Consider the following 24,118-nt stretch of genomic DNA (forward strand, 5'->3'; position numbering starts at 1 on the left):
TCGGAATATTTTTCTACAGGACTGACTGATTGTATTAGCTGGGGAAAAAGATACCTGTGTTAGGTGTCTGCATTTCATGTGATTCACTTTGATCTAAGTAAATGCTTCCTTTTATTTAATCTTAACATGGAATAAGCTTTATATCCTTGGTAGCACAAATAATAATTGCAAAAAGTATCCGCATTTTCACACTGAAGATGCAATTTCGACATACTATTATTTTATTAATAATAGTGGAATTTACACCAAACTTTCCAATATTGCGTCCTCTGTTATGACTCGTATTACAACAATTAGGTATTCTTACCATGAACTCAAGGATGGTTTTTGTTGTTGATTAGCAAAATTTAATGACTGTTAAACATAACATTTCTTTCTGCATTTTTATTACGATGTGCCAACCATGTGCGGCCACCATTTTGTCTTTTTATTATGTCTGATCATTAAAATCAATTTTGAACGTTTATAAATAAGAAGTCAAATTTCAACTTGATATCTTTTGTCGTTTTTTTTAATGGCGATTTAAAAGGAACACTTATGAGTGCTTCAACAGTAAGTTGCCCCCTCAAGCATCGAAATGGGAGGTATTTTGAATTTTTCCAGACTTTTTAATTGGGTAGTTTTTGAGAATGAATTCACACCCATTTTAAGATTGCGCATTTTGAACTCTTATTCTCTTATTGTGAGAAGCTACGTTATGGATGCTGTAAGCAAACGCTGGACGAAGGAGTAGTTTGTTCGATTTCGTTCAGAAAATTTTGGAGTCACTTCGGTGGTCGGCCAGCCGGTGAAATTTTTTGAACTACTCGAGCAAGTCTGGCATGCAGGCTGCCAGGACCAATGCATCAGAAATCACAGGGCTGACAGTTTGCAATATTGTTAATAATTCCGATTGTAAAAAATCGAGGATTAAGGGCATTGAATCATCACAAACGAGTCCAAAGCCTGGATTGACGACAAATAAGACGATACTGTGTGCATAGTGGGATTGAAAGGGGGGTATCTACCTCTATCTATCATGAAGTTCACAACTGGATAAATTACAACGAATTGATTAGAACAAAACAACAGAAAATGTGTCATGGCAATGTCAAACCACACTCATCTTTAATAACATGGCTAAAATTGAAGAGCGTATTTGAGAAGTTCTGATGCATCTACCGAATGGCCTGGACCTTGCGTCGTCAGCTCTCCAGGCCAATAAAAATATTGCCAAAAATCACTTGAAAAAGTTTTCGCTGATAAATCCCACAAGCTTCACACGGATGGAAAGGAGTAACCTGGAAAATCGCGAAAGGTTACAAATAATAATGACAACATATACTTCTTCTTCCTTTTCTTCAGCCTTTGTCCCGTTCACAAGCGGGATCTTCTCGTCATGATCGGTTACGCCATTTATTTCTATCAAATCACGAGGCTTTCAAATTCCCATCTAGCGCATTATTGTAATTCTGTGGTTGCCAGAACAGAGCAGGTAATTAATTTGTGCTAAAAAATGGATAATTTTATGTAACAATATAATTGCCAAAGTTATAATAGGTCAAAGTTGTCATTTTCGTGTGAAATTACTGCACTCTAAGTCAGTGAATAGTCTGAGGGAAATAACAATGAATAGACTGTGCGGATGCTCCGTAGTTTACAAATAAGTAAACAGGAAAGAAGAATGAATCCTTTTCTTTTTCTTCAGCCTTTGTCGCGTTCACAAGCGGGGTCGGCTCGTCGTGATTGGTTTCACAATTTGGATCTATCAAATGCCTGATCTGGATGCAATCAGGATCCACATTTCGCGTATCAAGCCACCGTTGTTTCCGCCGGTTTTTTGGTCGCTTATCTTCGACTTCGATGTTCAGACAAATTTTGGCAAGTGGATTCTCGTTAGCGCGCATTACGTGACCATACCATCGGAAACGCTTCTTCGCTTTATCGATCGCAGAAGAGGCAATTTCGGCGGACTATAATTTGGTTCACAATAGTGAGATTGGCACCAAACTTTCCAATATCGTGTCCTATAATATATTATAGCTTTCGTTAATACAAAAGTTGCTACTTTTAGGATGAACTCAAGAACAGATTTCAGTTGATTAGCAAAATTTAGCAACGTAATATTACAACGGTGGTTTGATAAGTCCGTGAAATTCGAGAGAAAACAATTTTTTTCCAATAAAAAATCATCTTGTTTTTCTACATAATTTCCTTTCAGTTCGATACATTTAGTCCAACGTTGTTCTAATTTTTTAACCTTCAAAATAATAAGACTTCCCAAGACCCTTAAAGTAAGCGTTTGTTTTAATGATGCCCTCTTCATTTGACCTGAATCTCTTACCACCTAATAAGGTTTGGAAAAAAGGAATAATCAGAGGGTTAGAAATAATTAGACGGTTTTTACTTTCTCGCTGGTGTTATTTATTTTATTTACAAATGCGGGCATTTCGAGAACTACTTATTCCCTTAATCTGTGATACATATCCTAGCGACTTGGAAAATAAATCACACTAGCAAAAAAGAGAAAACAGTCTTATTATTTCAAATTTATTCGTTAGAAATACCGCTAGATGACACTTAGAATTAGAGGATGCTAAATCTGGTGATTATGTTAGCTCAGGTATCAGTTTGTAACCAAATTAATGAATTTTTGCCATAGTGACTACACATAAATATTATGCAGCCGTGAATTGATCTAATTAAGCAGCACTTTTCTTTTCTCTAAATGCGGTCGTTTGTGCTTCAAAACAGTGCCAAATCTGTCCAACAGCCCAATAATATTCATCGGCGTTTGTTTTACCCTTTTCAATGTAATCGATATGATTCCAGCGGTTGCGCGGAAAGCTTTTTGATACTCAAATTTGAAGCACCTGCTCAGCTGAGATGGCTGCAGCCTCAGCCAACTCACGCACTTTCAATCTTGGATCGTCTAATATCATTCCATGGATTTTATCGATGATTTCTGGGGTAAGGACTTCCTTTGGGAGACCTGAATGTTCAGCGTGACTTATAGTGGTGTGGCCACAGCGGAACTCAGTAAATTAATTTTTAACGATTGAAAGTCCCCGTAGTATTTATTAAGCCTCTCCTTGGTTTCGCGGAGAATGGTATGGGAGGTATTTTGAATTTTTCAGATTTTCGAATTGGGTAGCTTCACACTTTAAGTTTGTACATGTTGAGCCCTAATTCCCCTCTTTCATAACTAATGCCAAACCAAATATCTAATTCGTAAAGTCCTAATTGAGATTTTCCCATAAAATCCTGCCCTTTTTTATGTGCATGGAACTTAAAAGTGTGCATATGTCCACTAAAATTCGTCTCAATGTGTGTAGCTGTCTCTAAGAAAAATGCGTGTGACAGATAGACAGAGAGACAATAAATCGATTTTAGTGAAGTTTTTTTTAAAGCATGCACGAAAACTTGTGAAGCTGCCTGGAACAAAAATTTCAATGAAAACAAGGGATAATAGATTGCTCGCATAATTTTCACTGTAGACTCGTATAATTTCCATCTCGGGCCAGGTTTTTGCATAATTTTCATAAAGCGGTAAGCACGATGAAGCTCAAAGCCTGGATCGACAAGTAAGGCAATACTATGTGTATGGTGGGATTGAAAGGGAGCCCGTCATCATGGTCTAACGCTTAATTCAGAGCGTTACTGTTCAAAACGGAATAAATTACAGGAAGGGAATTTGATTGATCAATAGAAATGGTGCCGTCTCTCATCATGGCAATGTCAAACCACACTCATCTTTGAAATGCGGCGTGGTATCCACCATATATCTCGGATCTAGCACCATCAGGTTGTCATTTAAATCTCTTCAAAACTCTTTTGATGGAAAAAATTGGCGGACAAAAGAGCTGCCAAAAATCGCTTGCAAAAATTTTCGCCGATAAACAACAGAATTTCCCCATGGATGGAAAGGTTATAAATAATAATGATTTTTAAAAAAGAAAAAAAATCATCCAATCAACCAAAAATTTGAGAAAAAAAGCGGTTACTTTTTCAATGACCCTTAGTGGGTCTTCCTTCTGAAAGGATGCTAAAAATTTAGAAAATAAAATGGAGTATTCCTTAAAAAAAAGTGGATGCATCATTCTGTTTAGTAATATACCAAAGGATGGAGGCAATGTCCAATATTGGCTAACAAATGCATTCCAGATTCAACAACATTGAATTGTGTCCTTACTGCTCCTGTTTCAATCGAAGATGAAACTGAACAGCAACGACGATTTTTGGTTTTAGTTTCTCGTGGTCAAATCAACCCCCTAAACGATTTTTTTGTGATCAAAATATTTTTATCTTCCATTTTTATTCAGGATTTTCAATACTTTTGACAACCCGGAAAAAATTGGTTCACTTCAGATTATGGAAAAAGGTATAGTAGGCAAATTAACCCGTAAGTGCGAAATTTCTTTGACCACCGTATTAGTCACAGAGTTGATTTTTACAATCTATAAAAAAAAAATATTTATGAAGATTACTTCACACCACCCCACTAATGAAAAAAACAAAATTTTTGAGAAAATTTGTTTAAGAAGTTGTTGAAAATGGAGCAAAGTCAACCCAATTGAAGGTATTCATTTGCAATTTAATTTTTTTTAAAAGGCTTTGGATTTAGTGCCATGGCGTCATGTAAAAGATAATCACAGCAACCACGTGTCAACATCCGCATTACCCAAGGAACGCTTGACTCTAGCGGGTTTCGGATTGGTCTTTTTTTTTTGTTTTTTGGTAGAGAATATCGGGAAATAATTATTGACAAGTATTAAAAGGAGCCAAAGGCACTTTAGGATGACCAAACGCAGTCAAAAAATATACAAAACAGACATCAAATTCCTACAATTTATACGATGAAAAAATGGATGCAAAAGTTCATAGCAACTGGTTCAACTTTAATTCAACACAGTACACCATAAGGACCCATAAATGGAGAGCATATATCTCAATTCGGTTGCAGTCGGCAACTTAAATTTGAAGCCGTACAAATTTAAAATTTTGAAAAATTTGAGGTCTGTTCTGAGACCCACCTGGCGAGCAAAACACCTGTGATTACACTTTTTTCAGATGAGATCCGCTTCTAGTTAATTGTAGGTGCGTGTGTAATACCATTCTAGAAGTGAAGTACCAAAAACACTACTTTGGCCTAAGGTTACTGTAACGACTTAGAATATATCCAAAAGGGATGATAGCCTGAACTGGACAACCGAAACGATACCGCCATTAAAAGATATTCCTCATAAGATACTTTTCAGAATATTCTTTGGCGCTTCTGAGGATGCTGGCTAAAGACGAGGACAAATATTAGTGGGCTTTAGTCCGCTAAATGAAATAAACCATAAAGCGAACTACAAAAATGTATCCAAACCAAATTCAAAGTCAAAATTGAATTTTCTTTTTAGTAAAATAAACCATTTTGAGAATTCATAGTGCAGCACTATGCTATTCTCTTTCTCCTTCGATTATCGATGCTGCTCCTTTCATCTTATGCGATGACTTTATCTAATTTTCTCCCACATTCTCCGCCATCTGCTCAAAGGTATCTTCATCTGGCAATCCTCAACTGTATCTATTCTAACACTTCAGTGCACAGAAACTTAACAAGACGACCAAAGTTAATGTGCCGACTGGCGTAGCGGTGCTGTAGACCGAGTTCCCATAGAAATAATACCAAGATCGTAACTGCGTTCATTAGCTTTTCTTATGGTTCACGGTTCTATCCGCAGACACATAGCCGCAGCCATGTTCAAACACAATAACGAAAAAGGTAGAATAATAAAAGCCAGTAAGATCTTGTATCGTAATATTTAAAACCTAATATCTAACAATGTATACACAGCTGTAACTGGGGAGGCTCAACAGCAACAACACAATATAATTTAGATACTCGTTGTATGCCAGAGTATCTGACAATATATAACTATTTAGATACGTAGGCATCAGATTTGCGGTAGGTACGATTTAAGCTCGTTAGAACTGGCAGTAGTGAAGCTGAAATTCAACCAGAAACAGGAAACCTACTGCTGATCTTGCTACAGGCAATGTTTCCTCTTACCGCCCCCGTCTTCGCATTGTGCTTCAATCCGCTACCCACTTGATTGCATTGGGATTAAAGTCGGTCTTGTTGATTTTATAATCTTGGAGGTTACTGCGTTTCCTTCCTTCTCTTCGGTTAAGCAGGTGTCTGATGGTAGTTTTGTATCTAAGATAGTGAAAAGTTTTATACTGGCCTCTGTAGAGGTAGTACTACCATGTATATAGATACCGAGTTGAAGATACGTCGCCTAGAAATATGCATTCTTCCAAGATTTCACGATGAGCTTTTTCTCAGATATTGGTTACATTTTTCGTAAAGTGAACAGAAAATGGTAAATATATAAAATGGTATAAAAACTTAAAATTAAAAGAGATGAAGTTCAAACCGAAATGCTATGCACATCTTATATTCAACAATAGATTGAGGATACATGTAATATCGTTATTATTCTCAATAAAAAGTTGTAATTTACCATGATCTAGTTTTTTATGCATTATAATTCTCCATGTAAGATTGTTTATAATTTCCAAAAGACGAAGCAATTTATTGGTTATTGAATAACAAACTTAATCACAATCAAAGAGAGCGATTTTGCAAATTTACATAGTTTTTTTGAGTCCTATTTTTCTCAGCTTTTTTTGCATTTTGCCAGCAATTTCGTATCTTTCCCAGCCATATTCGTATTTTTCCAAGGTACTTCATAATTTTACCATAAATACTTGCAAAAACTATGAAATTTTGAGGGGAAAATACGAAATTGGTTTGGAAAACTACGAATTCGATTGGGGGAAAATACGAATTATTTCGAGAAGATATAAATTTTATTAGGACAATATGAATTTGGTTGGGAAAAATTTGAACTTAGCTGGGAATTTTTATGGAAAAAAGCTTATGACTCTGGTCGAAAAAATTCTTTTCCTTCCTTTTTCATGCCAGCTGACCCGATTTAAATCTTTTTTTCCGTTGTCCGCTTAATTTGTCCATCTTTTACAATTTGGAAAGTGGAATTGAATTTTCAGCAGCGGGTTTCTTCTACTTTGGGTTCCATGTTCGCTATTGGACTTTGAAAACATGTTGACTGTCATTGTCTTATTTACAACCGCTCGAAATAAGGATCTTGTTGACATGTTGAATCATTACCGCAAATTCCTCAACAATGATTTCCTTTTTCTTTCAAGTCCTCAAAGTACCTTACTAGATCTTAGTGAATTCCGGAATCTTACTTGCTTCACCCGGATAAACTCTTCACTTTTGTGACATACAGGATCTGTCTACAAAGTTCCCGGAATAATTTTTAAAAAAATCGCTTATTCAATATAAGTTTACAGAACTTTGCGCCTCTGACTCAATGCACCATGACCAAGGCTTCACCCAGTCATTGAAGGTGCCCAAGAAGAAATTCAGAATTCTTTTCGGCACGTTGAACCGTGTTTCACAACCGTCTTAGTACTTCACAGTAAATTGTTTTTCTGTTTGCCCTTGTGGCATATTTTCAAACCACTCTTCGTTCAAAGAACACAATGAACACGGTCTTGATTCTTCTTATCCCTGATTTTTACGGAAGAGGAATCTCCTTAGTGTGCCACTCGCAGCTCTGAAGTTGAATCGGTTTCATACTCGATAATCTATATCTTGGCCTCTGTTCACTCTGTCCGAAAATTCTGGATCCGTTTCGTAGCGTCCTGGCAGTTCAATAAACGCTGCTCTTTCATCTCACTCGTAAGGACTTTCATTATCATTTTCGCATAGACTTTTCTCATTGGAAGATTTTCTGTTGCGATAAACGATTGTGTTGTCCAAAAATTGACACACTTCCTGCACCGAGTCCACCGTTTTGTATCATTTTTGTCTAGTTTTAAACAAAATTCGATGGCACGATGATGTTCCAAAATCTGGTTGATGTTTTTCTCGCGGGGGTGCAATAGGGCACTGCACGCATAATCCTGCCTCAAAATTATCTGCAGGCGACTGGCACCGCTCTCGTTTTGAAGCTTAAATCCTGCACTAACTTTTCCGCTCGAAGCTCCTCCCGGAAATTTTTGGGACAGTCCCTGTATCCTGTCATGTATAATGAGTAAAAAGATGCGTGATTCATTAGGCTAATCAATCTATAGTCCCGGTCAGTCCTGTTTAGCTTCTGACTTTGATGTACACCCTTAATAAAGAATGAGCCCGATTACATAGCTTAAGCGTCTGTCTGCTATTATAAGGTCCTTTTGCTTGTTTTATCAGAAGACGTTTGCATGTAACGATTCTTCAATAAACGGAAGGATTTGTGGGCAAACAGTATTCATTAATTTTTTGTATAATATAGAAAGTCCTAACAAATAATCCGTATTAGATTACTTCAGGATCTTTGATATTCAGAAGGATTTGTTTTCAACAAGTCAGAGTCTAAATGCATTTCTTTTAATAATTTTCTACGACTGTTCCCCCGCATGCAAAGTTCACAGTTACACGACGGACAAGCTCCACCTTTCAGCGGATCCGACGACTCAATCGCTGCCGAGAAAGCATGCAGGCTTACGTCTGAGAGGTTACAACTAAGCCAAGAAGGAAACTGGGGACATGGTGGTCCCAGTCCTAATTCCAGTAACTCTTCTACCCCTCTCCTCTTTGACATACTCATTTTGCTATTTTCTATTTTTTGCTCATCTCATCGTTTATTTTTGTATTTGTCGTATTATTAAATGCAGCGACAACGGACCCCTTCATTGGTGCACCAGTTAAAGAATTGGTTCGCACACATTTCATACTACGTGCTCGAGAGATCCCCCTGTGAATCCGGTATCACACAGCTATAAATAATACTTAGAATTATTATGAGCGTGACGGTAAGTCCGATTCTGACAATTTCTACGGCATTGAAGGCAGATTTGGACCTGACACTTTTCACGGTCATGCCCACTTAATTCCATCTCTGCCGATCGTATCTACATCACATCCTGGGAACTAATTTTTGAACGCACACTGACATTTTTGCCCATCAACCAGTTCGTTTTCAATGTGGAAGGCATCACCAATTCACCCCTACAGGGCATCTCTTCAGAAGTTGTTCGTAATGTCGGGACATATTCCTTTTATATTTTAGGATCTGGCGCGGTGACAGGCAACAGATACGGACATGCGGAATTCTTGAAACAAATGTAAGAGGAACTGAAATACCTAACATGACTCCACACATTCCCAAACTTGGCTAGCATTGAGGCATGCAAGCTCGTGTTGACAGCATACTTTAGTAGAACTGCACTCAAATGCTGGCTCTTGGACCCTCACGATCCTTTCTTTATGTTTCGGGATAACTCAGCTCTGATGGTCGATCCCAGTAAACCCGAATAGTCACTTCATGTTTTCAAAGACACAGGCAGATACCATCCATCTGGAGCAAAATTTTCTGTTGAAAAAAACGTGAATTACGTTTCTTTTTGCTGCACATTCCACCGCCACTAGGTATTTTTCCCTGCTACCTCCCGATACTTAGACCACGCAACGCATATGATGTAGCAACTGAGAGGCATCTACCTAGTAGAGGAATATCCTCAGCTACATGATTGAAAGCAGGATGGATCACAAATCCATTAACATTCGTCTTTGATCAGAAGCCATCTATGACTACTGTTAAGGTGCCTATGAAAGACCCAGATCATCCACGAAACTGGCGTAGACAAGGGTTTGAAAAACTGTCCGAACTTCCTCAGAGTTTGTGATTTTTGGTGTCGAATTTTTAAGTTGTCCTGAATATGTGAATAAAAGCGAAGAAAAATTTTGCGAATTGGGTTGATCCTTCCATGCAGGATGCAGCGGCGATGGGCGTTTCCATTGCTTTACGAGTTGAAGAATTGGTGTTTAAAAGGTGGCACCCTCAGCTCGAGGGGCGCGTTCGACTAATAAACGTAACGATGAACATAATGCTTGCAATTTTTATGAGTATGACTAGACCTAATAATTTCCAAGGACTTGATGACAGGTTTAGATCTGAAAGTCACGACGAACTGGATAATAATGATTCGTCGGTGTCAAGCACGAACACTGAATTCCGTCTTTGCGAAGGGCATTTACGTTATTATCGCGTTCTCGGAGCTAGTTTTATGATGGCACGCTGACATCTTTGAATATTACTCCTTTTCCGCATGGAAGTCTTGAACAACTCGATCCTATGAGGGAATTTCCGACTATTATGCGCACACAACCTTCGGAGATTGTTCGTTTGCGTAATGCCGCGTGACATTTCTTTTGTATTTTAGATTCTGATGCAATGTCACACATTGGGTAATGATACGAGAAATTTGGTAATCGCGGGAGAGGGATTGAAGTGCCTAAATAGGCATTTTTGCATTCGCGAGCCTGGCTAGCACAGAAGTATGCAAGTGCGTGTCGACAGGACACTTCAGTAGAACTGTATTTAGGCAACGGTGGACCTTCATAATCATTTAGGTCGTGGTCAATTCATCTTCTCCAAGACACAGAGACCACAGAGCTCCCCAGGAGCAAATTTTCGTGTTGGTGACCGAGAAACGTGTCTTTTGTATAGCAGAACACACTAGCTTGTCCCATTCAGAGTTACTCCTGACACAGCAGTTAGAACCGCGCTGGAGCAGGTAATCAACAGAAAAAAAGAATCAGTCGATATTTTTCCACACAACCTCTTGATACTGCAAGCAAGTACAGGAGTTACCATAGGGAGCTGACAGCTATGTACCCCATGGTGAAATTCGTCAGCTACATCATTGAAGGCAGGGATACTTTGATTTTGACGGAATACTATCCATTAAAATTCGCCTTTTATCGGATGCCATTTATTAGTCACTGAGGTGCCTATGCCGGATTAACATGGCGTGGACAGGGAACGAAAAACAGCCTCAAGAAAGATATCGTTACACCAGAGAAATACACGAGAAACCTTACATACATGCACACACGTCTCCCTCAGAGTTTAGCAAACAAAAACACCATTCTAACCACTTTACAAAGGTCCTTTTGGCAAACCTCTAAATCTCTGTCTCAGAATTGACATCGAGGACAAACTTGTAGATGTCTCCTTTGGCACATTGAATCCCTGCCGGCACTGCAGGCAAGTACAGGGACCAGAAGAGTAAATTTTGCTCCCTAATTGAAGTGTCAGAGGAATGCGGTTGCGGAATGCATGCTGAAATACTGGAAATCTAAATTTCGCCTAAATTTCAAAGATTTCTAAACCTACCTAAAAAATCTGCCTACGAACGCTGGAATTTTTAAGCACTAATTTCAAGTATGAGAAATTGCTGTCAATAAACACAATCACTAATAATGAAAACAAAATCTTGCCTAGTCATCCATTCTCTTTTGTTTTCCAGATAAATGTTTATTTTCAACAATTGTAAGTGTACATGCAAATATACAATTTACTTTTTCCATCCAAAGTCATGAAAGCATCGTCAAATTGTAAGTAACAATGCAAAGTTTGATGAACTATCATTACATTTATGCAAACCTATTTTTGCGTGGTTTTGCGCAAACAATCCCAGAAATCAAAGCATCCGAGACCAAATTTAAGATAGATTAATGAGCCAAGCCCATATAAATTATTCATAAATCTGTTCGGTATAGAAACATATGTAAACGAATTCTCAATGGCGGCTCGGTTTGCACGATCGCTCAGTCAAACAACAAAAAAAATCGCGATTCATAAAAATATTCTAAAATTGAGAATATACGAATATCACTCATAAACCGTAATGGAAGGCGTCAATAGATTTAAATATCTGGAATAGTACGAACGCAAGAATGTAAAGATAGCTAAATATTTCAGATAGCAATGTTGTGTTTAAATTGTTAGTGATGATTAGGGATGATGTCATCAACATTTTGCTCAACTCACCATTTCAAGAATTTCCAATGCGTTTCTGTTTTATTTATTTATTTTATTGTTTAGATTTTGAGGAGCATGGAAGAGGCGTCTGTGAAATTTGAATATCAGATTTATTTGATATTACGATTGAATCATGAGTTCACTGTGATTCATTTTGATGACAAAGGGAATCAGTCGTGAAGGTAGTTGATATTCAAGGGATGAGAGCTGGTCTCACAATCTACGCAAGCAATTGAACATAAAATATCTTTATTTACAACTTCCGTATTTTTTACTATTCAAGCTGCGTGCGTTAATTTTCCATGAGATGCGCATCATTTTCATATATTTTCAAGTAAACATCTGAAGTCCTTGAAGTTAGAAGTATCTACTGGAATATTTTTAATTATCTACATCTTTCAATTTAATTTCAAATGTAAACCTCAATTATTTGATCCCAATTTTAACAGCGAAATTTTAGCGTATATTGTCGGAACCCATCTTGAATTCCATACACCAATGTGTGTTACTTGTTAGAGCTCCTGACCTGTCGCAGAGAAAAGTTGCAGTTCATAGGTTGAATTCCGGACACTACTGAGATCAGCTCTGTCGAAATTTAGGTAATGATCTCGGGTGGGCGCAATGTAGACCCCGCGTACCATTATAACCTCAAAGTGCTCTAACACATTTCAAGACCTAGGTCCAAACTGAACTGTTGCGCCATGGATGGGATAGCAAAAGGAGCCAACCATGAACGTTTATCAATTCGCAAACAAGTTTGCACTGATGAAGGGAACAAGTGGTTCCCGAAATATCGGTTTTTGCAAGAATAAATACCCACACCAACGAAAAAGAAACAACAAGTTTTATTATTTCAGTTTATCAATTGAATTACAAGCCAGGTTGCAAACCGAACCCTTTCATTTGATACCTCAGATGACTATACTTGAAAAAAAATATTACATCCCCCCTAGGCAGGACCTTCACAGTTCTGATATCACTGTCAAATTTTCTATGAATAAGTGGAATAGTTTCTAAAAAACTCGCAAGTGACAGATGGACTGACAGATCCTATCACCAACTGCATTCATGAGTAGTGAGACAAGGGGATGCTTGTACATGCACTCGTGCACTGGGATACCACCAAAATGGCTATGATAGGTAAACCCAACCGAGAACAGAACGGAGAAGTACCAGAAATACACTTATGTATCAATTGCTGACGCAAGTTATTCTCGGAACTAGTTGCATTGCCTTGTAAGCGGACTTGTCACGTGTCATTGGGACGGCAATTTTCCTCCCAGTATGAGCGATACAGCGACTAAGGTAAAGCTCTGGTTGATCGATTGAATTTTGCCTGCCGCCTCTTTGAACAACCTTGACACGAAGAAAATGCGATTTAGTAGAGATAAGGCCCTACAAACTAGAGATAACGCCGGTGTTGTTCCAGCAAACTGAAGAAAATGCAAGGCAAACAACTTCTAAAACCCTATAGCTACCGACTGATTCAACTGTGCTCCGTGAACATAAGCCTATGCTCGAATTTGGAGCAAATACCAATACAAAATTCTGGATGACAGACAGAACTTACCATGGGAATAGAGAAAGAAGATATCGGCATTGGCTTAACGGATTATTTGGCCACCATAATAGATAGCTCTACAAGTAAAAACAAGTCGGGAAACCGGAAGCTTGACGCTTCAGGTATAAAAGGTTTTGTGTTACCCTATGTGAGGAGCATAACGTAGTTCTCCATTGGCTTATAGCATTGACCCGAGATATTGAAATCGTTCAGATCTGGGCAGGTTACTGCCATTGCCAGAATTGAGCGATTTAAGTATCTCGAAGGGCAGGTTACTGCCATTGCCAGAACTCAGCGATTTAAAAATCTCGAGTCAACGATATCAGCCAATGGAGAACTGCGTAATGAAATTGTTTCACGCATTAATGCAACCTGGATGAAGTGGCATTCCCCAACTGGTGTTCTTTGTGATCGACGTATCAGCGCACGTCCCAAATCAAAAAAATTACTGCAATGTCGTCCGTCTGCCACTCTCTATAGTTCTGAGTGTTGGCCGACTATAAAGGACAATGAACGGCGTCTTGCGGTAATGGGGACGAAGATGTTGCATTGCACTAGTGGCGTGACACGTTTTGATTACGTCTGAAATGAGAATATCCGCGATCGATATGGGTTTGCGTTGATCGTGGAAAAACTGCAAGAGAGGCGTTTTCGATGGTGTGGTCACGTAATTCACGCTAACGGGAATTCAACAACCAGTATTGATCAGAACATCAAAAGCAATGGTAAGCAACCAAAAAGCCGGCCAAAACAATGATGGGTTGATACGCTGGATGGGGATTTAAAGGTCTCGCGATTACATCCTGATCAGGCATTTGATAAAATAAAATGACGAAACCGATCACCACGAGCCGACCCCGCCTGTGAACTGAAGGCTGAAGAAAAAGAAAAAGATGTGAGGAGCGACGAGTGCACGACAGCTCCGTGTAATATAGCTAAAAACTCCATTGCCCTCTATTTTCTAGAAAGCGATTTAAATAAATCATTTGATGGAAAGCCCTGTGTTGATAATGGTCAACCACATACGCTTCACGCCCTCAGGTTAATATTATTAGCGAATGAAAACAATTTAACCAACATCAAATATAAACAAGTCGGGAAACCGGAAGCTGGACGCTTCAGGTACGAAAGGTTTTGTGTATTTCTTAGTACGTAGCACGTAATATATGCATATGTCCACTTTCGGGTGATATTGACATTGATAGTCTTCAATTTTCAAAGAAGCAACAACTTCGACGTATTATAAATTTGTTAGTAATAGTGCGATTTCTATCAAACTTGGTATGATCATGCTCTACATTATAGCCTACATCATTGCAGAATTTCGTGCCGCTAGGATGAATTTAAGGGGGGTTTCCAGCCAACTACAACAAATTATAGTAATATACTATTATTAACTTTCTTTGAACCGATATCGGTATGAAAGGTATTTCGGAGCCAAGGCACCATATAGTGGCAGCCTCCTGATTTTTTTCAGATTTATCGGTTTGGTAGTTTCTGAGAATGGCCCCTTTAAAGAAATGATCACTTTCAACCCCCCGCACTCCCCATGTTTCCAAGAAATGTCAAAACCAAGACCGGCTTCGAAAAGTACTAATCGAGACCTTTAATTTGATACCCCATATGACTATATTTGATGAAAAAAAATTTTACACCCCCCTTTTGCATGTATGGGGACCCCCCTTGAATTCAACGTAAGAGGATGTAACTCACTGTATGTGTGACCGTTCACAGTTCCCATCTTTCTACTAAATTTGGTGTCAATCGCTATAACCGTCTCCGAGAAAAATGCGTGTGACGGACAGACAGACAGACAGACAGACAGACAGACGGACAGACAGACAGACAGACAGACGGTAAACCGATTTTAATAAGGTTTTGTGTTTACACAAAACCTTAAAAAGGGCTAGGGAGAATTAGATTCTTCTTGAATGGAATTTTAATATTTCACTCGAATTTCAATTATTCTCGTTAATTATGACGTCAGCATCTTATTTGTATGACTTAGAATGCTGTTAATTAGCACGAAATTGATAAGTTTGAACTGCTATAACTTTCCCACTAATAGTTGGATTTTCATGAAACCTGGCATGTGTATGCGCAAGGCTGTCCTATATGTCGGTGCAAAATTTAGTACACTTAGGATGAACTTAAGGAGAGTTTTTTAGTCTATTTCTAAAAGTTGATAATATACTATTAGTAAATTTTTTCAGCAGATACCGGAATGGGACATCTCTCGAAGATTAGATTTCAGATAAATGTTTTACAAAAAACCTTAAAAAGGGCTGCAGATAAATAGATTCTTCATAAATGTGACTTTAATATTCCACGCGAATGTCAATTATTCCGGGTAATTATGACGTCAGCATCTGATTTGCATGGCTTTGGAAGCGGTAAATTCGCGCGAAATTGCTAAGTTTGAACTGCTATAACTTTGGCGTTAATTGCCAGATTTGTACGAATTTGTACGAATTGCATGTGCATACGAAATATTGTCCTCTATGCTGGTACAAAATTCGGAAGTCCTAGGATGAATCTAAGGGGGCTTTTCAGTAAATTTCTAAAAAGTGGTAATATACTATTAGTAAGTTTATTTGAGCAGATATCGGAATGGGACATATTTTGAGGCCTAGATTTCATCTAGGCGCACCACTCCGATTTTTTCCGGATTTTTAGGTTGGGTAGTTTCCGAAAATGAGTCCTGTCTCACTTCAAGTGCGTACATTTTGACTCATTACTCACGCACTTTGCAATTTGTGCCAAAACTAATATCAGTTTCGGAAAGTACAAATCGAGACCTTTAATTTGATACCCTACACAACTATATCCGATGAAAAAAATTTTTTAATCCCCCTTTGCATGTATGGGGAGCCCCCCTTTAAACTCCACCTAAATTTATGCCACTCACTGTATGCGTGGGATTTCATAGTTCCCATCTGTCCACCAAATTTCGTTAGGATCGCTTTAGCCGTTTTGGAGAAAACAGACAGAGACAGACAGAATACGTTCCTTCAGTTTGTCGACTCAAAGAACAAGATCCACCGCTACACTAAGGTAGCAGTCGGAAATCGTGAGGACTTCTCCCATGGCTAACTGCGTTTGACGCCCAAGTGCACCAGCGGATGCAGAGATTTTTGCCATTAAAAGCATATGTTGAGCCACTCAAACAAATCCAAAGTAAAAAGGGGCAGAAAACATAAAAAAAACAAAAAACTGACGGAGGATCGTAGCGAGCCTTCCAACACGAAAAAATTCAAAAGCACCAAAAAAGCAGCATCGTGGAAAACACAGCATATGAAGCTCTAATCTGGTCCACACAACGGAACCCCCAGAAAAAGGAATCATATGTTTGGAAACTTTAAACTTTAAAAAAACATGTCAAAACAAAGAAAAACCAGACCCGATTGCTCTAGAAGTTAAGGGAGTCGAACTTATTGGTTGCCTTCAGTGTTTGAATAAAATGAGCAGATCGTGTTTTAATTAGGGACAACCTTAGTATATTTTATCACTGATATCGATATTTCGGAAGCCAGTCGCTCCTTTTTTCAATGCTTACCATTCGGGGGAGAGCTTTCTTACGAGAATGCCAGAAATCAAGAGAGATGCAGGGTTAGGCGACCTGGGAGGCAATGTCACAAGAATTAGGACAATGCCACAAGAATGAGAACTTCTGTTGGAATTCTAGAAAGCGTAGAAAGAGAAAGGACTCTCTCGAACTGCCAGAATGTGGTAGGAAGATTCTTAGGAATGGAGGTAATGGCGACTGGCTATGGAGATAATTGTACATTGCGAGGACTCGATGGGAGCATGACACAGAATTTGGATAAATGTGGCGATTTCGAATATTCGGCGAGAGCGTAGGCATAATAAAAAACTTGCGGAGGGTATATGGGGCGTTACGGGTGGAAATTATCTGGTTTCCAGTTATTAAGCTGTTATTAAGCCAACAATTTGCCAGAGTCTTGCAACGTTAAGATCAGATGGGCCTTAAAAAAAAGGAAAATACATATCTCCAGCTATTTATCTCAGACACCTGAAGCATAGCTATCAAGCAGGGATTTTGCAAAAGGAAATGCGCTAGATCCAGTCAATGTAGATGACATAGCCATGACACGGGACGAAGCAAATGCAAGTAGTCTAAAAGAGATTTGGAAGCAAGAAGCAAATAAGGTTTATCTAATAATATAGCGGTCTTTCTATCGATTAAATTATTTTGAAATAATTAGACGATTCTTTCGCTGGTATTTTTAAAGTTTTGTGTAAACATAAAACCTTATTAAAATCGGTCCGTCACACGCATTTTTTATTTTGTTTGCATATAACCCATATTTCGGCAACCATTTGTTGTCTTCATCAGTGCTACACGTCGCACGAATTAAATAAAAACTTCTAGTAAAGAAGGAAAACCGTCTAAACATTTCAAAATGAGGTTTATTCAGAAGAATCTGAACCATTGTGAGGCCACTGACAAAAGTGGAAGACCTTGGACAACTGAAAGACGAGGACTAGGCTGAGATTGCTGGATTGGAATTTCTATTTTGAACATGTATCAGCTCAGTGGAAATGGATATCCTCCGTAGAAAGTGGAAAAGCAGTCGCTGGTATAGCTACCAAAGAGTAATAGACCGCCTGAGTCATGAGCCATCTGAGCTATTTGTTTCCTGGACAGTATGACAAAACTGTTGGAAAATATTGTATGTGCTCAATTTGAGGCAAGCCGGAGATATGTCGGAACAACAATATGGATTTTCTGTTGTATAACTAACAATGGAAGTCATCAATGCAATTGTCATTCTGACGGAGGGAAAAGTTGCAGGCATTGAGTGGCACGACGGTGCGAACGATATGGTGCTATTGCTAGTCTCGGTATGAACTCTGCGCAATAGGAACATATCATAAGACCTCTGGAGCAACTGGATAGATCCAAACATATTCAACAAATCATCGTACGTAGACTCAACTGAATATCTGCTTGGCTTCAAGTGTACATGCTGGTCCCATTACTTGAAATCTAATGAATGATACCATGTGCTACGGTTGAAACTCCCGCGGAGAACACTGGTTGGTTATACCGACGACACCGTAGTAATAGGTAAAGATCTTAAGGGCGTTACATTAACATGTAAAACATCGGTAAGTTTTATCAAATAAAGGCCATCCATGAGCTGGTGATCTGAGGTGGCGGCGAGGAAGACGGAGTAACAACCCTGTTGGCCAGGCCAAAGCCAAGTGGCTAAGGAGAACCTCCACGTGGTGGCCCCGGGAAATGCTGTACCCATTTTGACACGGTGATTTTGTAGTAGACGACCGCTTCAAGCCTTAATTAGAGTGATAAGACCAGAGTCTGTACGAGGACTTATCTGAAGTGGCTTCAGCCACGCAAAATTACCAAGGATATACTGGTACCATTGGAACCTGGATAGCTCTCTGAATTTATATATCTCGAGAGAACTCCTGGTTCAGATATTTTCAGCTCGGTTGTAGCGGTTGGACCCCTAATGGGAGTTTTCTGTGTACGAAGAGACCTTCGGGCCTCAAACGTGAAGTTGCGTTTCAACTCGGGTACCATACTCTTTAATTCGATAGAGATTTAGGTAGGTATTGCATCCACCAGTATGAATGCTGATCCATACACTCTGTATAGACTGATACCGCTGGTGCTTGTTTCAGCGGAGTTCTGATTGTGGTCACAAAATCAATTAGTGTCTTAAAAAGACCGTGCGAATAAGTCTACGCGACAGATACTAATGTTAAACCACCAAAAACTTAACTGTACTAATCGATAGGACAACATGTGACAGAGTTCAAGTTATGTATCAAATACTCAAGTAGTATTGGATGGATTGGTTGAACTCCAAGGAATAGACCAATTTTTCGAGCGAAACAGTGGAGGAAGTTGTAGCAGCGTTAACTGCAACCATCCCTAATATTAGAGGACCCAAACCAAGAGGTGATCACAGCGACTACGAGTGTGTACACCGATTCTGCTATATGCAGCACCATTTAGGCAAAAGCCTTTTAAGTAAATTCATACAATAGTAAATTGGCAGTACATTCGAGTGCCACAATTGCAGAACACATATGTTTGTACCTGCACCTGATCGGATTGAGGATGCATTTAACTTAATTAGCATGTTGGGGCGTGTCACTAAGTGTGATTAAGGTCTAAGCAGAGGAGGTGCTAGATGCACATATTGTACACATGTGGGGCTCTTTCTTGCATGTCCTACGTACGGGTCCCCCATATTTGGACATTTTGCGATGCCCGCTTATATCGTACGGTTTCGATCGATGGAATGATGATATTGCTGGATGTTCCTCCTCCTGAGAGGTGTACCTTTGCTGCAAACTGACATAGAGATAATCATGTGGTGAAAATAGGACCACTTGCGGACAAAAAGTTGTTAAATGAGATAGGATAGTTCGGGTCACATATGAGTGGGCGAAATGTATGGCTACCAGCGGGAGTTCGATCGTGTACTTCGGGCTCGAGATGGGCTTCATCCTAACGGCGCATGGTAGCTTAAATGAATTTGTCTTCTCGCGGTTATCTGGTACCAGGATGGCCCCCTGAGAGCATATGTTCTGGGAGAATTCCTGGACGATCTACTCTCGACTTGATTATTTGTGGTTTGCCAGGACCTTCATGTACATATATCGAGTACGATATTTCGAACATCAAGTGAGCGTTAATTGCAGGGATGATATCCATTAATATTTTCGCTGAGATGTGAAAACTACGGTAGATGGTGGCTTTAATCTCGAAGAGCGGCGAAGGGAATAGAGAACACGTACTATCACTTTGTGGCAGGAATGCTAGAATAATTTTCACAAAGGGAGGTTGATTGATTCAAAATTTTCAGCTTTTGGATGATACACCTGGCCTGGTATATATCACCAGCATCTACTTCGCCTTGGATATGTCCTTTCGTACTTTTGTCCTAAATACCTAACTGCGTGTCGCCCAGATTTATTGGTGACAAAGAAGAAACTCGTACGACTGGAAATAATTATTCTGCAAACGTCCGGATCCCAAGGAATATGGAATGCAGTAATTAATATCATAAGGGGCACTCAAGAGGAGCTTTGAAGTATATTTAGACCGCCTACGAGAAAGGGAGAAAGAGGAAAAAATAAATACCATACCTACCCCTGTACTCCGAGTTTTCTCGGGGGCCCCAAATAGAAATTTCAATAAAAAAAAATTTATAATAGGGAGGCGGCCGCACAATTTTTTCCGCATAATTTTCCCCCGAGTTCGCAATTTCTTTCTATGAACCTGAGTCATAGCAGTATAGTTTTGACAAGTATCGCCGGGCAAACAGACCGATGGAAGGGTCGCCGCATAAACCGTTTGTTGGACTGAGCAAAAATCTTCTTAAAACTATGAAAAATTTGCTTGTGTTCGGAAAAAAACGATATTTAGGTTATATAAACTGGTCGAAAATATGTTCGCGTTTATAGGCATTTTTTTAAGGCAATACTTGTAGATAAATTTCTCCAAAAAAAGCTTTAATATCTTACTCACCTTATTACGGCCACTACTTCCATCCTTATCACGTGTATGTTTCGATGACCGATCAGCCTTGCTGGTGGCGACAATTGGCAATCCCCCATTCTCCATCATAGTCACCACAACTTTACGATTTTTCTCCCCAGCCCCGCTGGTACCACCAGTTGCTCCGCTATTATTACTCCTATTCTCCTTCTCCTTTTGCAATTCCTTCAATGTTGCTGGAGTATGACTTTTTGATCTCTTCAAAAATTTCATCACTTGACTCTTCACTTTTGTTTGACCACTGTTTTGTGAATGACTATCTGAGCCATTTGGATTTGTTGAGGCGGTTTCCAAGCGTCTAAAGCTACCATCTCCGGTTTTCACGTAACATCCTTCTGACATTTTATGATATGAATCACTTGGAAGCTTATGATAACCACCATCAGGAGAGCGATAGTAACAATTATCTGTTTTATGATATCCATCTCCTACTGTGTTGTAGAACTCATTTGGAAGGGTAGATCGTTTCGATGCTGCGGTGGTACCGGTTGCTGTTTTTGTTGTTGTCGACCCTGTACTAGCTGTAGGATCTGCATCAGACTTCAGAATCTCTCTATTGGAACTCTTCACGGACGACGTATCATTTTTTTCAATGTTATAAGCGTTCATTTCGCTAATTGTCACTGGGCGACCATTTGGCATACTGCTGTCCTTAACGCGTCGAATCGAGGATTCCCGTGTGCTACCTCGATAAATCGATGCATTCTTAATAGGATCACGAAGAATGGCCAAATCTTCTTTGCGTAATGGTTGTACGGCGGAATGTCGATAGTAAATTTTCGATTTTCGTTCAGAATGATGCCGACTCACTGGAGTGGCTTGTTGATGGTTACTCGTTATTTGTCCCATGATTTCTTTTACAATTGGAAGTGCGCAAATGTTAGACTTTGCTTCAAACGGATTACTGCTTTCGGTGGCCACTGGGGCAACTTCATACATATTGTAGGGAAGGCGAGTAGTATTTTAATGGACAATGCTAATTTATAGATACGACAACGCGCGCTATTTCGTTATTAAACCACCTATCACTCTGTTTTGAACTCTGCGGCTGTAACTCGGTGGTATTAGTTGCTGATTAAATTTTTAGATACGTTTTCCTTTTAAGTTTAATCACTAAACGTAACACAGCTTTTATAGAAAAGTCCTTAAATAGTATAAATGCTAGATTTATAACTATATTTTATTTTGTACGTGATTTTGACACGTATTTCTATCTCCGTTGGCGTCTACATTTTGGTGATTGACCTGTTAAAAATTGTAAAATAATTGCTATTTTATGCCATTCTTGAACCTCAAGATTGACGAAGACGAAACCTCTTTTGTTGTTAGAATTGATACAAGTGTACAACCAAACCTTTTTGCTTCAGGTTTGGTGTCCCTTTATCCATGACCATGATTTCCACAAGAGCACTCATTCGACTATGACAACTCAGATAAGAAAAAACCTCCTCTTTTTCATTTCAGACAAAATATTATATAACGTCAACAAGATAGTTTTCAATGGAAATGCTGAGACTATAAACTAATATTTCATTCATTTTCACGGGTCCATTGCATAATTAGAAACCTCTACGCTGTATTTGCCCATTTCTATTTATGTATTTGCACATCATATAAATCTAAAAATATATATTTGCAATGTGCTAATTTAATCATGAAAATCCCAACAGTTGATAAATCTGACAGCGCACCTACGTTATCAACGCAGCTCATTACCAGAGCCGAACACACGTTCCTAATGGAAGTTATGGAAAAATGGATTGGAACCCCCATTTCAGAGGGCTGCATGCCATAAATATATAGCAATAAGTGCATGCCTCTCACATATACTTGCTTGCGGCAAACCACTTTCAAACCTGGTCTTATTTTCATCGAGATTGGTAGGCTTGTGAGCAGATATTCATCATCATCATGTGATTTGTCACATTCAGAATATTGATTTGTAGATAGTAACAATTATTGGGCAACTGCTAATAGTTTTTGGTGTTGGCCAGAGAATTTTATTTATAGAATAATTCATTTCATGTGGTTGTACTGAGGTGGAAACTTTTCCTAATTAGGAAAATATCTGTAATTTGCATAATTCCTAGAAGCACGCTTTACTTGTTGACCCAAATTATAAAGCTGTATCTTGAGAATCTGAGACAACAGATTTTAAGATGGCGGAATTTCGTAGTAACAAATCGCTTAAATCAAGCCAGTTCTAGGTTAACACGGAACACAAAAGAGAAGCTCCTTGTTTATTTAATTAGTTTTAGGGGTCAAGCACTGCAGGATAGACTGACGCGGAACATAGCTCCTTGAGGCCAACTTACCTCTCTCTGTGAGTAAGCTGCCTCTCTTCTAGGGTGATGTGTGGCTCTCCAGAGGCCAAGCGTCTCGTCCAAGACCGCACTACTACTAACAAAACGCTACGGATGTTGACTGGGGAGTCGAAAAATACCTCCTCTAATCCGGAGTAACTGACTGTATTCGAACGGAGCCTCACTGATACCTGGCCGCTTCAATGAGTAAGTTTGATTTTACCGTGCCACGGGGGGGCATAGTACAGCAGACCTCCTACCCCCATACTCGTAGGAATCAAATGAGTACACGTATTAAAACAAAGAAAACTACAACCAAACAAGCGAGACCGGAGGCATTTCTCCGAAAGACTGAAAACCAGGTGATTACACCCAACATGAAGAAGTTGGGACGTCAACATCCGAGTTTGACATTGGTACATTGCGAGGACAGCAACAAACAACGACCACTGGTCAAAAACAGGGACAAGTAAAAGCACGTCTGAGGTCAACATATCAGTCAGGAAGGGGACAGAGGCCTGAAACCAGAAGAGACTCTTAAGAAGGCTCAGGGCAGACCTAAGCCATCTTTAGTGGGGATTAGCCGGGATAAGGGGAATGCTCCCTAAAAACCCAAACCTGAGCGAAGGCAGGTATCAGGACGCTCGCCATTGGCTATACTAGTGCAGCCAAGGAGATTCGACTGGCCATACTGCCACAAACGTTTCCCAAGGAAATATTCACTCGTGGGGAGCAGGAAATCATCGAAGACCTTGTCATCAGGCAGATGTGCAAGGGATGGACTGCGAAGCTTGTGTTCACCGTGTTACGCTTTCGACCAGGTCCAACA

At 39.3% G+C, this 24,118-nt stretch overlaps 1 protein-coding gene across 2 annotated transcripts in view; it reads right to left on the bottom strand.

The window, feature by feature from the left end:
* Window positions 1-24,118, bottom strand: part of LOC119655776 (serine/threonine-protein kinase MARK2) — a 512,551-nt gene that overhangs the window by 154,586 nt on the left and 333,847 nt on the right. The window contains exon 2 of one of the 2 annotated variants that reach the window (XM_038061848.1): window positions 20,957-22,231. The exons of the other annotated variant lie outside the window; for it this stretch is intronic. Coding sequence (XP_037917776.1) covers window positions 20,957-21,925 — 969 coding nt within the window. The 5' untranslated portion in view covers window positions 21,926-22,231. The remainder of the gene's footprint in view (window positions 1-20,956; window positions 22,232-24,118) is intronic. 2 annotated transcript variants of the gene reach the window in all.

This window comes from Hermetia illucens, chromosome 4 (assembly GCF_905115235.1).
Source record: "Hermetia illucens chromosome 4, iHerIll2.2.curated.20191125, whole genome shotgun sequence".
Classification (NCBI taxonomy): domain Eukaryota; kingdom Metazoa; phylum Arthropoda; class Insecta; order Diptera; family Stratiomyidae; genus Hermetia; species Hermetia illucens.